The following is a 15063-nucleotide window of genomic DNA, read 5'->3' as shown; positions in this document are numbered from 1 at the left end:
CAGCTGTTATACTGTGGTATCATCAGACATTTCAGACAGTGATTTTTTTTAAGCCCTTGCTTTCAGTTCTCTTTAACTGCTAAGCAGATAGCTTCCCCAGGCATTACAGACATTTTCTGTAAATCTGAAATTATTTTAAAATAAAAAGTTAAACAATAATTAAGACAATTGTAGTTACACTGTTGTCTCTCATACGTTTGCAAAGTGCCACAAAAACACTTCCAGCTCTTTCAACCACTACTGCGGCCACCCTTCACCTTGAGACCAGGCTTTAGTTTAGAAATCTGTTCCATGAGTACCATCACATGGAATCCTCAACAGTCCTCAGAGACATCATTCCCATTTTGAGGCTGATGAAACTGAGGCTCAGAGAGGGAAGGGGCTTGTCTAAGGTTTGCCCAACTGCTCTTTCCCTGCTCCTGCACAGTAACATCAGAGCCCAGTGGGTGGAAAAAAAACTCAGTCTGCTCAAAAAACAAACAAAAAAAAATCACACACAAGCTGGTGATACTTTATTATACAGAGAGGTTGGCAAAGGACAGCTTCAGTTTTGTCAAAGAATCTCCATCAAAAATTTCTAGTGATTCATCTGGTGATGCAGTTAACATAATAAAACAATAGCTGATATTTACTGAGTGCTTGCAATATTCCAGAGCTATTAAACGAGATGCAAATCCCATAAAAACTGGAATTTTCATAGGACCCAGACTTAGAAAAGGCCCAGCTTCAAAGATTCTGACTTGCACAGACTGAGGACTCCCATTTCCAGAAGTTCAAAAACCTCCTTTCTTATCTAAAAGAGAAACAAGAGGGGGAAAAAGAGGTTAAGATCAAGAAAAGATGGTCTTGGTGAATAAATTCAACCATCTGGACATCCTGGTATTTAGATAGCTGTTATGGAGGGCAAAAATCCTAACCTGTGTTTTATTCAGAGTTGAAATATTTACTTAAGTAAAGGAAGAGATACTATATAAAACATCAGTTTCATTAAAGTGCCCTTTTGTTACCATTCAAAATAAAATCTCATTAAAAAAAATCTTATACAAAGATGTTTCAAAGCACCCAAAGTATGCCTAGATTACACACATATTTCAATATAGGATAACTGATAAGAATGACATCAACATAATAAAAATAACTATGGATAAAAAGGTGGTTTTTTGACACAATTTCTTATAATTAGAAAACTCATGGTGGATTACTCAGATTTAATATTATAACTGAAATAATTAAATATGGCCTCATGTGCCTAACATCAAATTTGTTAAACTGGTTTTAAAAAAACCCAGTCAGTTCAGGGGACAGGATGTGTGTGTGTATAGGAAACTGAGAAAGTTGTCTTTTAACTTGTACTGATATCTGATATAACTCACTGATTAATCATAATCAGGTTTGGTCATTCTGGGGCTATATATAGTTTTATGTGGTAAATTAATTCATTCAGCACATTTGGAGAATTAATTTCAAATTATTTGATAGTTACTGCCATGATGGTTGGTGACTGGCAGTCATGTTAATTATTGCACAAACCCTTTTCTCTCCAACAGATACTTCTAAACATCAGGCTAGCTTGAAAAATTAGCTCCATGGTACACAGTAGGTGGAAAATCAATTTTTCATATTTTGATGATACTAGATTACTTTCATAAATATATAATAAGCTAATGCTTATGTGGCCACAAAGGCATTCAACCAGTTTTAATTCACTGAGACAGCAAAATAATTCCCCTACCCCAAACCAAAATAGCCCTCTATATTAAGTGAGTGAGGTTTTGGGTATGGGAGATGCAGGCCATGAGGCAAGTTTGTGCCCCCACTCCCTAGCGCATCTGTAAAGATGAAAGACAAAGATGACTATGTCTCTAAAGCAAGGCACACAAAAATATGCCAAGTCCTCCAGAGCTTCCTGTTTCTCAAAGGTACAGTACAGATGTGGTCCCCAGTGGGGCAGAAGCCATTGGTCATTTAATGAAGAAACAAAGCTGATTCCTACAAAAGACATGGAAAGGATACAGTTAGGTCTAAGGGGTGAGATGGACTTTATAACTGCAGTTACTTCAGAGTTAAAAGACAGAAAGAATTTCAATGGCCAGAATTTGCTGGCTCCCGATGTCAATGACTTTATTACTGTGTTTGAACTTAAGCTCAGGCTGAAGAAAAAAAGATTAAAGGCTGGTTACACGGTACCTCGGGAATGTCCATCATCCTCCTCAACTTCTGATCTCTCCAGTTCCAGTCAAAAACCAGAAATTTTAAGGGGTTCAAATTAAGGCCACCTGAAAGAGACAGAGAGAGAGAGAGAGAGAGTTGCTACAGCAAAACCTTATGATAGAAGCTTATCCAAATGACTTTTTAGTCTCCAGGTTGCTTTTTGCTTCATTTGCTGTCCTCTCCCCCAGCAACTAATCTCTGCACACTAAGTGCAGCCCTCGCCTGATGGAAAACAAATGCAGAACTCGGAGATTGCTTTCCTTATAATCTTATCACTGATTCTGAGGGAAGCAGAGAAGCTGCTAAGCTCGTCAACTGCTCAAATCCTGGCAGAGAATCAATCCCAAGACTCTGTTTCATGAAGCCCCAGAGGGTGAGGTCTCATTCCTGACAGGAATTTGATAAGATGGATCCTGCAATCTAGGTGTGGCCTTTCAGAGGAATTGAATCCAATGGAGTCTGAATGACTCTGAGAAGGTGAATGGACAGAAGGATGAGGCTGGTGTTTGAGGTTTAATTTTAGGCAGAAAAGGAGGTAAATATGAATGGGTTCTATGCAAAGTGTGCTACCCTTTGAGAAGACTAGCAAACCACTTAAGGACTCCATTTCTGTCTTCCTATCTATCTAGAGACAATTATGGAATGTGGGGCTGGAGGGGACTTCAGCTATTGTCTGTTCCTCAGAGGTCTCAGAGTTGGTCACAGTTAGTTTTTCCCACTACCCCAAGCTGTTTCATGTGACATGTGGAAACATAACTGAAGCCTTCCTCTGCAGCGCTTCCCCTCAACTCTTCTCTGTGATTATTTCAGTATTTCCCCTTCTGTCCAAAAGACTTTTTCATTCTTCTTATAATTATAATGACTCCTATTTAAATTTCCCTCTGCAAAATTAAAAATGATAAATTGAGAAGGACAATGGGTTGGTAGTCTACCCTTAAAAATAACTTACTGTTGGTGGGAGAGCAAACAGATAGTCTCTCAGGAAGGCACTACAGCATTATCTAATAGAAGCTTAAAATGCTTACTATTTGATGAAATAATTTTCTTTCTATGACATATCACTATAAAAACATCAGAAACTTAAATGTAGTTAATGGGCACCAGCATAGCTCTGTTGGTAGAGTATGTGACTCTTGATCTTGGGGTTTTAAGTATGAGCCCCACATTAGGTATAGAGATTACTTAAAAACAAAATCTTTTTTTTAAAAAAAGAAATAAACTTAAATATAGTTACTTGCAAAGATGATCATTGCAGTATTATTTATAATAGCAAAAATTTAGAAATAATCCAGGTATCCTATCTAATTACTAAAAATCAATATAACTTGGGGTTAATATCCAAAATATATAAAGAACTTATGCAAATCAGCAGCAAAAAACACCAATTAATCTGATTTAAAAATGGACAGAGGAAATGAATAGATACTTTTCCAATAAAGACATTCAAATGGCCAATAGGTACATGAAAAAGTGCTCAACATCACTAATCATCAGTCATATTATCAAAAACCCCCACAAGAGATAATAAGTGCTGGTGAGGATGTGGAGAAAAGGGACCTATTGTGCACTGTTGGTGGGAATGTAAATTGATACAGTCACTATGGAAAACAGCATGGAAGGACGCTCAAGAAATTGAAAATAAAACTACCATAAGATCCAGCAATTCTACTTCTGGGTATATACCCAAAAGAAACGAACTCACTATCTCAAAAAGGTATCTGCACCACTATGTTTATTGCAGCGTTATTTACAATAGCCAAGACATGGAAACAACCCGTAGTATTCATCAATGAATGAATAAAGAAAATTCACACACACACACACACACACACACACACACACACACACAGGGGAATATTATTCAGCCATAAAAAGGAAGAAAATCCTGTCATTTGTGACAACAGGAATGGACCTTGGGGGTATTATGTTAAGTGAAATAAGTCAGACAGAGGAAGACAAATACTGTATGATCTCACTTATATGTCAAATCTAAAAAAACCTAACTCATACAGAACACATTGGTGGATGCCAAAGGGAGAGGGTGGGGAAAATGGATGAAGATGGTCAAAAGGTAAAAACTTCAGTTGTAAAGTAAATAAGGTCTGGGGATGTAACGTACAGCACAGTGACTGTAGTTAATACTGTACTGTATATTTGAAAGGTGCTAAGTCAGTATATCTTAAGAGTTCTCATCACAAGAAAAACATTTATAATTATTTGAGGTGATGTTAACTAAATTTATTGTAGTAATCATTTCGCTATATATGTATAAAGTCATTCCATTGTACACACTGGACTAATACAATGTTATATGTTAATCATATCTCGATAAAACTGTAAAAACAAGTTGAATATTATGTACATATTATACAGCCATTAAAAATTAAAAATTAAAGGGGCACCTGGGGGGCTCAGTTGGTTGAGCGTCCAACTTCAGCTCAGGTCATGATCTCACAGCTCGTGAGTTTGAGCCCTGTGTCGGGCTCTGTGCTGACAGCTCAGAGCCTGGAGCCTGCTTCAGATTCTGTGTCTCCCTCTCTCTCTGCCCCCCTCCTACTCTCTGTGTTTCTATCTCAAAAACAAATAAAAAAATTTAAAAAAATTAAAAATTAAGACTATTTCATGATGAGGAAAGTCCTCATAAGATATGCTAAGTGGAAAAGGCAAGTTATAAAATTATGATATATAGCATGATCTCCACTTACAAAAATAAGTATATAAATGCATAGAAAAAAGACTAAAGGAAATACATTCAGTATTATCTAACAAGTGATTTTCTCTAAAGTGATATATTTTCTTTTCTGTACTTTTTTGCATTTTTGAAAGGCTCTTATAGTCAGAAAATCTGCTTTATTATTAGATTAAAACAATATACTTCTGTCTATAATTGTACAGATTCCATGTCATGGGATATCTTTCGAAGTCTGGAAACTTTCCTTAATATATTTTACATATAAACATCTTAAGTCATAAACAGCTACATAAAACGAGTTATGTGCCATTGCTTTGTTACATTTCCAGTTTCTAGAGGGCTGGGATTGGTCTCTTTAAATGCTTTGTATGTAGCCTAACACCTGTGGCTAATGAATATTAAATCATGCATCCAATCAGAATCAGAAGTAAAAGTTATTTTCATTAGTATTATAAAAAATCAATAGATCCTTAAATGATTTTTTCACCCCTTAAATGAAATAAGCTTTCACACTGAGTCTTCACTACTCTCCAGAAATCAAATCTCAACAATACGTATGTAGAGTTTCGTTTTCTCTTTCTCCCTCTCTCTCTCTCTCTTTTAAATATGGAGAAGAGTGGCCCTGTTGCATGGGGTTCCTGGTGACATACAGACAACCATCTGGATTCGAGGTGGGGGAGTGAGGTGAATCTTTGGCTAAGAGCTGTGCGAGAGGCAGGGTCCATCCCTGGACCCTCCTGCTGCCCAACCAATCTCTCCCAACGGTCTCACAGGTAGGGTATGAGTGCCTCTCATCTGTTCCTTCACTACAATGCCCTCCTATGTCTACAAGACAAAAATCCAAACTCTTCAACTTAGTGTTCAAAGTCCTCCCTCCACAATCTGACTTCCTTTCGAGTTCAATCACCAGCTACTAAAGCCCACAAAGTTTCCAACCAAGGAAGTTATTCTCTTTAATGAAAATAATAACTAGCATTTATTGAGTCCTTAGGGTGTGAAATTCTTTATTGGCACTTTGTTATCATATCAATCCCAGGAGGAAGATACTATCACTATCCCTCATCTGAATACAGAAAAAGATTTAGAGAGGTTAAGTAACTTGCCAAGGTCACAGAGCTGGTCAGTTGCTGGATCTGGGATTTGACTCTGAAGGTCTGAATCCATGAGAGCTTAACACTGTATCTCAGTCATGTGTATCTGCCTGCCCTCTTCTGATTCAGTGATTCTCCTATTCCTGTTTTTCTCACATTTTCATACTTCAAAGATCCTATTTTAATCCTCCTTATACTTCAAAGATCAGTTAAAGACCCTTTTCTCTGTAAAGCCTTCCATACAGATTCAGCCTCCATAATAATCTATTTCCACTCTTATAGGACTTGGAGGTGCTCATTTGGCCCTTGGCATTTAGTGCCTCATTTTGTCAATCTCATTCTATGTATATTTATCTTTTCAAGGATCAGGAGCTCTTTGAGGGGGAAAGCCTGTAGAACTAGGAACGCCTAGACTAAGAGACTGTGGGATAGCCACTTAATCCTTCAGAGCTTCAGAGTTTTCTCTTCTATGAAAAAAAAAAAGCTAGCATGCAAGGGTGCCATGAATATTTACTGAGATACATAGGAGTGTGTGGCATAGCACCAGTGCAAGTAGGAACTCAAAAACTGTGCTTCCCTTCCTTGTCTGGGGTTGGCAAGTCTGTCACTTCTTTGTAATTGCACAGACCTTTGTACATAGTGGGTTCATTTAACCCTGGATGATTTTCATCTGGAAAGAGACACTAGTATTTTAAGCTTTTGTTTGCTTCTTGGCAAATGACCATCTCTATATTAGTTATTACATTGATGAACATATTACTTTTAGATATATTAAAAAATCTAGGATTAGTTCCAATTGTAACAGAGCTCTATTAGTATATTAAATAAGTAATTTGGAAGTGAGTATTGAAAAGAAATCTTTAATCAGTCTGGCAGGTAAAACAGGTAATAAGATCATCAGCAGATTAACAAGTTTTAGGCTACTGACTTTGAGAGAGCCAACAAATTATAAAAACCCAGCGGTGGATGTTGTCTGGAATACTTTCTGGGTAAAATACTAAAAGAGAAATGAATTTGGGAGAAACACTCTAGAATACCCGTATTTCATCCATAGAAACCTCATTTTAGTTTCAACATGTTTTATATATAAGCCCTCAACTGAAATGGAAGTCTTGGGGAACCAAGATTCAATTAATTAAGAGAGAAATAATCAACTCATCTAGCTCTACAAATTCTAGAGGTTGCAAACTGGTGGAAATTGTGGATCCACTAATCTGCTTAAAGCAAGTGGAATCTGACTGTGTGTAGGTAGGCACATGTACTGAAGTTTGCCACAATCCTTACCATTCCCTACTGCTTCACACCTGCTTGCTAGCTCTACCGACACAAAGCTAAGTTTCCAACTCCCCAAGCAACACAGAAGTCTGGTTTCATTATATCACAAATGTGGTTTCCTAAACTCACATGGGGGGTAACGCAAACTCCCAGTACTAAGTAGGCATATCAGCGCCTCTTTTCATACCTTGTTTAATGAGTTCTTTAATCCTTCCTGGAGTTCCTACACCCAGGTGCACAACACGCTTCTCCAGCAACTTTACCTGCTCCTGGACCTATTTATTGCAAGACAGAAGAGAGGAAAGAAGAGTCTTTAGAAAGTGCAAATCATAGGCCAATTTAGAGCACTTTATCCAAAAGTTAAGGAAGTAAAAAAGCAAATGGGCTACTCTTGTTTAGGCTCAGCATCCGGGGCAATGAAAGTTAAAGTCAAGATAGAAAAGCATTGCCCTATAAAACTGGGGAATCTTCAGAGAATGCAGGGGTCAGCTCTCAGCTTCTGTAGAAAAATCTTGGCGCACAGAGGAGTTGTGACTGTTGTGGGGGCAGGTGGGCATGCAGAAGCAGGGAATGCAAAGAACACCAGAATAGTCGTTAAATATGTTATATAAGAACAAAGAAAATATCAGCTAAGGAGATAAGAAAAAGCTGGGAGTGGCCTTTAAGGATAACTTACATCGCCCATCAGGAACCACAGGCCCTTGCTTACCTTTATGTGTTTTGCAAATAATTTCATAACTTTGCTGTCTCCTCTGAATGCTGTCATCGACCTAATGAAAAAAACCCCACATTATTGCCTAAGAAAACTTACCCATTGCAGGCCACTTTGACTACTAAAGTATTATGTTTTGCTTTATTCAAAAGAATATGGCATTTCTGTGTTTAACTATGAGCACATGTGTGTGTGTGTGTGTGTGTGTGTGTGTGTGTGTGTGTGTACACAAAAAAATTCCAAGATTTTCAAGTCAGCCCCACTCTGGAAGGAAAGTGAGGAAGTTTTTTATTCAGGATGTATCTGGGTTGCTTCTAACTCTCATACACAAGGTTAGCTTTACTTAGGTTTCTTTGATAATTGAAAAATATGGATCTGCCCTTCACTTGTTAATACAGAATGTCTATATTTTAGGTCCCTGGCAGAGAGTTTATCTATAAACTCTGCAGTATAGTTCTCATTCAAAATTTAGTTGCAACCAATATCATAGAACAGTGATCTCAGACTGTGCTCTGTGGAGCCCAAGGGCATCTAACAAAAGGCTGTATGTGGCTGCTGTGGCAGATTGCTGGGAATGAGCTGGCAGGGAGGAGAAGGCTTATCTTTCAATCAGAGCAGCCCCCCCACCTTCCACTTTGCAGAGTGAAACTTTCGTGAAAATTTTACATGTGGAAATGCTTCTGGTATCAACGGGTATAAAAGTATAAAAGAACGATCTTTTAATTGATGTTTGGTAATAGACCTAACAAGGGAATACTGCTCAGCAATATTATTTTCCTTTATATATCATGATTATGTTTTGAGAAATATTATTGACCAGTAGGAATACATGAGTTTGAAAGATAGTGAATTATGCTATACACGTTCTGTTGTGCTTGATTTTTACTCACACATAAGCTTTCTCCATGGCAAGGTTAACTAGGAAGATAGTTTAGGGGACATATTTAATGTTAATTCATGGTCCTCAAGAGAACAGATATTCTTAGAAAAGCTAGAATTATTCACCATTAGTCTTTATGAATAGGGCTTGTTGTGCTAGCTCAGAAATCACTTTTTGCAAATCACCTAACCTTGAAGTATATCATAGTATTACGAACGACACAGAAGAACACAGGATTGGTAAATGAAGTGTGACAACATAGTGCTTTTATGCCCTTCAGAAAAGTATTTATGTGCAGTAAAAGCTCAAATCAATTTGACGGTTTGTTTTTAGGTCATCTCCAGGCCAACCTCTTTTGCCATCAACGTCTGAATCTGAAATGAATTCTGTGGTGGTAGTTTTTAGAACACTGAAAAGTCAGTATGAACTAATATGATTTCAGAACCAGCAAGTACTGCCCCAGAAGCAGGTGGAGTCTTGAAGATCAATTGTGTTTAGAGCAGATATGTCACAAGAAACACTTGTTTTATTGAGAGGGTGTGTGATGCAAGTTAATGTGTGTGTCTTGTGGGGAAAGGAGAATTGGAAGAACTTAAAAACTACTTTTCTAAATTCATAATCAGATTAGTTCATTTAGAAAAATAGATGCTAAATAGCTACTGAGCGTCTACATTTGCACCTCACTTTATTTTTCTCCAGGACTTGGATTTTCCTTTGTTTTATCTCCTGTCAAAGTCTGGTACAGAGCCTGGCCCTGGAAGAGGGCTAGTCCCAGTAAACCCCTTTTAACTCTGATGGCTCTTTTCCGAAAGCTCAATGTTACCACCGATCCAGTGGAAGGAGCCCTTTTTGTTTTTTCTACGAGAATGCAGTAAATGAAAAGGTATGTGAAAGCACTTAGTAAAGTACTGACAAATTATCTTTAAAACATAATTTTTATATATAAATTTTCAGTCCATTTGGAATTTATCTTGGTATGAGAGGCGAGATATGGATCCAAAGTTACTTTTCCAGATGGCTACGTAGTTGTTCCAACACCATTTATTAAATAATCCATCTTTCCTTACTGATTTGTCACCTTTGCCACACGCTACATTTTCAAATGCATATGGGCCTGTTTCTAAACTTCCAATTATGTTCCACTGGTCTGATTTATCACGCATATGCCAGTTCCATACTGTTTTGATTAGTGAGACTCTGTAATATATATCCATTGGTAATCTGATAGATACTATAGGCATAGTATCCTCTCACTAATATTCTTTATCAGAATTTCCCCAGATCTTTTTTATTCTGTATTTTCTCTTATGAACTTAGAACTATAGCTTATCTTTAAACTTTGAACTTTAGCTTATCTAGTTAAAAAAACAATTCTATTGCAGTTTCACTGGCAATCTGTGAAATCTGTAGATTAGTCTATGTAACACAGATATCTTTATAACATCAACTCTTCCTATTCAACAATATAGTATACCCTTTTGTCTGTTCCAGATCTTTTGAGTGGCTTGTGTAATATTTTCTTTATATAGATTTTGGTAAGCTTATTCTCTGGTGTTCCATTCTTGTTATTATTTTTTTATTTTATTAAAAATTTTTTTTTGATGTTTACGTATTTTTGAGACAGAGACAGAGAGACAGACAGACAGAATATGAGCAGGGGAGGAGGAAAGAGAGAGGGAGACACAGAACCCGAAGCAGGCTCCGGTCTCTGAGCTGTCAACACAGAGCCCCACACAGCTTGAACTTGTGAATCGTGAGATGATGACCTGAACTGAAGTCAGACGCTTAACCAACTGAGCCACCCAGGCGCCCCTCTTGTTATTATTTTAAATTAGGTCTTTTTTTCCATTATTTCTTCCAACCGGTTATTGCTCGTATTATTTCCTTGCTTTGACTCTTGCCCTCTACAATGCGTGTTCTCCACAAAGCAGCCAAAGTGATCCTTTAGAATGATTATTCAGATCATGTGACTCCCCTGCTCAAAATCTTTCGGTAACATTGCGTCCCAGCGCCTTTTGTGCTTCCTGTTCACTCTGTCTGGAATGCTCTTCTTCCAGACATCTGCTTGGCTTTCTCCTTCACTTTGTTCATGTCTCTGCTCAAATGTCATTCTCCTTGGAAAAGCCTCCCGTGACAACACTTTTAAAAGTAGCCCCCCACTCCCTTCTATCCCTTCGCTATGCTTTATTTTGTCTTATATAACTTGACACTACCTGACATTATGATGTATATTTATTTGTTCATTGTTACATCTCTAGCATACAGAGCGTATCAGCTTGACACGTATCAGTTATTCAAAAAAACATTTATGAAATGAATGGGTGAAGCATCCAACCTACTAAGCTCCAGGGCCCGGAGGGCAGAGCTGCAGATGATCAGCATCAGGACCGATTTCTTCTCATTATGATTTTTCCGAAGTTTTACCCACTTAGGGCAGACTGAAAAAAGACCATTAGAAAAATATTACTCTAAATACAACAAAATAGGGCCCCCAAAGTTGCGTATTCTCCAATTATTCTTTGTTAGTATTTAATTAAAGTAAAATATAATGAGTACCATGTAGATTCTGTTATCTGGTTATTCTAGATATTAGATTAAAATGAAAAATCATTAACTTATAACACAAAGCACACAATATGCCAAGTTAGCTAAATATGATTAGCGAAATGTTAAATCTTTATGTGTAAACTATTTCATTGTCAGCCACAAATAGATGACTACCTAATATGAATAATCTAGCTTATTACTGGCTATCCACAATACATGTTGAAAAGATGAAATTAGATTGTGCAATAGCCATGATCTGAGTTCTGAGCATGTGAACAGAATTTCACAATTTCACAATTTCACAGCTAGAATAGACATCACATGTCCAACTTCCTTATCTTTCAGATAACAAAATCAAGTCCCAGAGGAATACAGTGACTTGTCCCAGGTCAAACAGCAGGGACCTGGTACTAGAATACCAAGTACTAGAATACCAAGTATTCTAATACCAAGTCCTAGAATACCAAGTATTCTCTGGATTCCTAGACCAATACTAATATTAATTTATTATAAACCAAAAATGAGACCAAAACCCAAATTCTCAAAGCCAGAGAAAAACAGGAATAAACATAAATAAACAGAAATTAGTACCAAGATGGACCTTAAGAGATGGACCTTAAAATGTATTTCAAATCCATTTTAGGTAGAAAGTTTTGCTTTTAAAGGTAGTTTTAGAAGTTTTTAAAGAGATGGATCTTGAGCACCTAGGTGGTTCAGTCATTAAGCATCTGACTTTGGCTCAGATCATGATCTCATGGCTAATGAGTTCGAGTCCCACATTGGGTGAGCTCAAGCCCCACTTCAGATAAAACATGAGCCCCACTTCAGGTGGGCCCTGCTTCTCTTTCTCTCTCTGCCCCTCATAGGATTCTCTCTCTCTCTCTCTCTCTCTGCCTCCCAGTCATGCCCTCTCTCTCTCTTTCTCTCAAAAAGAGAAGTAATGAAGTATTTAATGAAGTAATAACAACTTGGCGAATAACTTAAAAGAAAATCATAGTTTACTTACTTTCTTTTAGGTATGATGAAAGACTATGAGTCAAATCATTGGCTTTGAGGAAACAGGAGTCTAGAATATGACAAACATGCTTTGTAGAGGATTTTGCCAACACACACATGATCAAAACAGATTAAATGAATAAGGATGTAAAACATTAGTGAATGGGGGCTCATTATATATTTTAAAGTGTTGTCCAGTATTTAAAACAACAGCAGCAACAAGAACAAGTAAACTTTAACCTTTAAACTTTAATGTTTAAGCCATAATTTCTTAGAGTAGTGAAACAGACTAATGAAGTATGTTTATTTTTCAAATCTATGGAATAAGCAATACACAAAGGTAAAGGGGAAATAGCTAACACATCTATGTAGAGATGCTCAAACTCACTAGTCATCATAGAAGTGCCTATTAGTGCAATGATGAGATAATACTTTACACACACATTAGAATGGGAATGATTAGATGGATAATACCAAGTATTGTCAAGGATGTAGGGTGATAAAACTCTTGTGAAATATAGGTGGAGGTATAAACTGGTAATAGCTATTCTGGAAAGTACTAAAATTAAGTTGTATACACCCTATGACCCCATGATCACATTCCTGAGTAAATGATGGAAAGAAATTCTTATGCGGTCTATAAGGGGACATACACAAGTATATTTCTCCTAGCATTGTGATAGCATTTGTGATAGTGGGGAGCACAAGGCAACCCAGGTGTCTGTATCTAAGAAAATGGATGACCAATATGTGGTAGATAAAATCATTGGAATACTATGTAGCATTTAGAAGCAATGAACTTGATGTACATAAAGCCAGATAGGCATATCTCAAAAAAGGTCTCAGTGAGAAAAAAAACAAAATGAGAAGTTCAGCACATCATTTAGATAAATTGTAAAATGAACACACATACAATGACATGACATTTTACAAGCATATATACACATTTAAAAACATGTATTAACACATTAGACTGAATGCTATGGGGAATGTAAAAAGGAGTGTGGATTGGGGAAGAGTGGGAATAATGCATCAAAATACAACACAGCACCACAGTAAAAGACAATATAACACTTAAATAAAATATAGGGGTCTTGCTCAACCAAGGACTATCATGGTCTAGCAATTATGTAGCATTATTAACTCTGTACCTGAGATGTATAAATAAAAAAGGAAAATCATGTTTATCATTTTAATTCTTTCTACAGGAAAAAGGTTTTCGATAAACACTGAAGAGTGCCAAGGAGTAACTATTACTTAATTAAATGACATTTATATTGTGACCCAGCATATATAACTCATATTATGTAATTAACTTCAAAGATATTGCTTCCTATACAACTGTAGAGCCTTTCATGGTCTTTAAAACTGTAATTTCCCAAGCCTGGATATGATCAGACTCACCCTAAGAGCTTTATAAAAGATATAGATTCCTGGGATGGACTCCTTTTGTTAGTAAGTCAGAATTCCTTGGGAGTGGGCTTGGGGATTTGCTTTTTAAGTTCTTGGGTGATTCAGTTGCTGCTAGCCTATAGGCATTTAGCACTGATCTAAACCACACTGCAGCCCTCAGGAGGTCAGCTGAGTTAACTCCAAGAGATTCCTGCCTCGAAACTAATTAAGTGCCCATGTGTATGACATTTGCAATGTACAGTGAACAATATTAATTGAAAAGACATGTTCCTGCCCTACAGACACAAATAACCTCAAATCAAAACCCTTAGACACTCAGCAAACAAATAGGAACAATCCTTTATGATCTATATCCACTTATATTTATGCCCCTGACTGGAGCCTGTTCCAAATAACCCACAGTGTGTCCCTCCTTTTACCTATCGTGGACTTCCTCTCGGTCCTTGGTCGCATAAGTGTACCTACTGGGATCTTCTCCCCTGAACGTTCTTACAATGCCTTATTCACTGTGTCTCAGAATGGCCCAATTTCTTAACTGAAAATGAAAACCTGTTCTTTTTATCTATAAAAGTATTTTTAACATTTTCCTTCCTTCCTAAACCGAGCCATGGCCACACATTCTTGCTTAACTACACAACTGAACTGTAATATAGTAATAATATAATGTAAACTCACTATGCAACTCAAATGACTCTTAAAGGTTTCTTCTGACCTCTGATTCTCTACAATACTAGAAAACTAAGATTTATGATGTCCCATAAGTATACAGAGTAGCAGTGACCCCACTATCTCACAAATTCTTCTGAAGTTGAAGGTATACTCTAACAAAGAACTATAAGGAAAAAGACCATTGAGGCAAACTTCAGTTAAGCTTGGAAAGGAGGCTTTGTTATAACACTTGTACCTGCGAAACAGCAGTCAGGACGTAGCTCTCCTCAAAAGAACTATACCCAGAGAGAAGTGGTTTCTAACTGCTGTTGGAGCCGTTGGGGTTTTGTGGGTCTAAAACTCCAGATCTCCCTCATGTGGAAATGCACTCCTTAAATTTCCTAAAGCGTATTCCTTTTGGAAAAGAGGCAGGGGGCACTCCTGTCTCTAAATTCAATGTGCATTTTGTTTTCAAAAGCACATCACAAAGGAATTATAAAAATTCAGGGCATGGGAAGTTTTTCAGCTTCTTAAGTCTCTAGAAAGCATAAAGTTGTAATGGAAAAGGGAAATCAAGCTACCCTTGACCTTTTCCAAT

The 15063-nt window shown here is 37.1% G+C and overlaps 1 protein-coding gene across 3 annotated transcripts in view; it reads right to left on the bottom strand.

Annotated features, from left to right (window-relative positions):
• Positions 1-499: 499 nt before the first annotated feature.
• Positions 500-15063, bottom strand: part of CMSS1 (cms1 ribosomal small subunit homolog) — a 383687-nt gene continuing 369123 nt past the window's right edge. For all 3 annotated transcript variants that reach the window (XM_078452930.2, XM_078452929.2, XM_078452932.2), the window contains 6 exons: positions 12415-12474; positions 11197-11299; positions 7979-8039; positions 7457-7544; positions 2188-2276; positions 500-793 (listed from right to left, as the gene is read on the bottom strand). In XM_078452930.2, the coding sequence (XP_078309056.2) occupies positions 710-793; positions 2188-2276; positions 7457-7544; positions 7979-8039; positions 11197-11299; positions 12415-12474 (485 nt within the window). In that variant the 3' untranslated portion in view covers positions 500-709. The remainder of the gene's footprint in view (positions 794-2187; positions 2277-7456; positions 7545-7978; positions 8040-11196; positions 11300-12414; positions 12475-15063) is intronic.

The sequence above is a fragment of the Panthera onca genome, chromosome C2 (assembly GCF_046562875.1).
Source record: "Panthera onca isolate mPanOnc1 chromosome C2, mPanOnc1 haplotype 2, whole genome shotgun sequence".
In the NCBI taxonomy this organism is placed as follows: domain Eukaryota; kingdom Metazoa; phylum Chordata; class Mammalia; order Carnivora; family Felidae; genus Panthera; species Panthera onca.
Note: the sequence above shows the minus strand (reverse complement) of the source record. Positions and strands in the feature narration are given on the sequence as shown.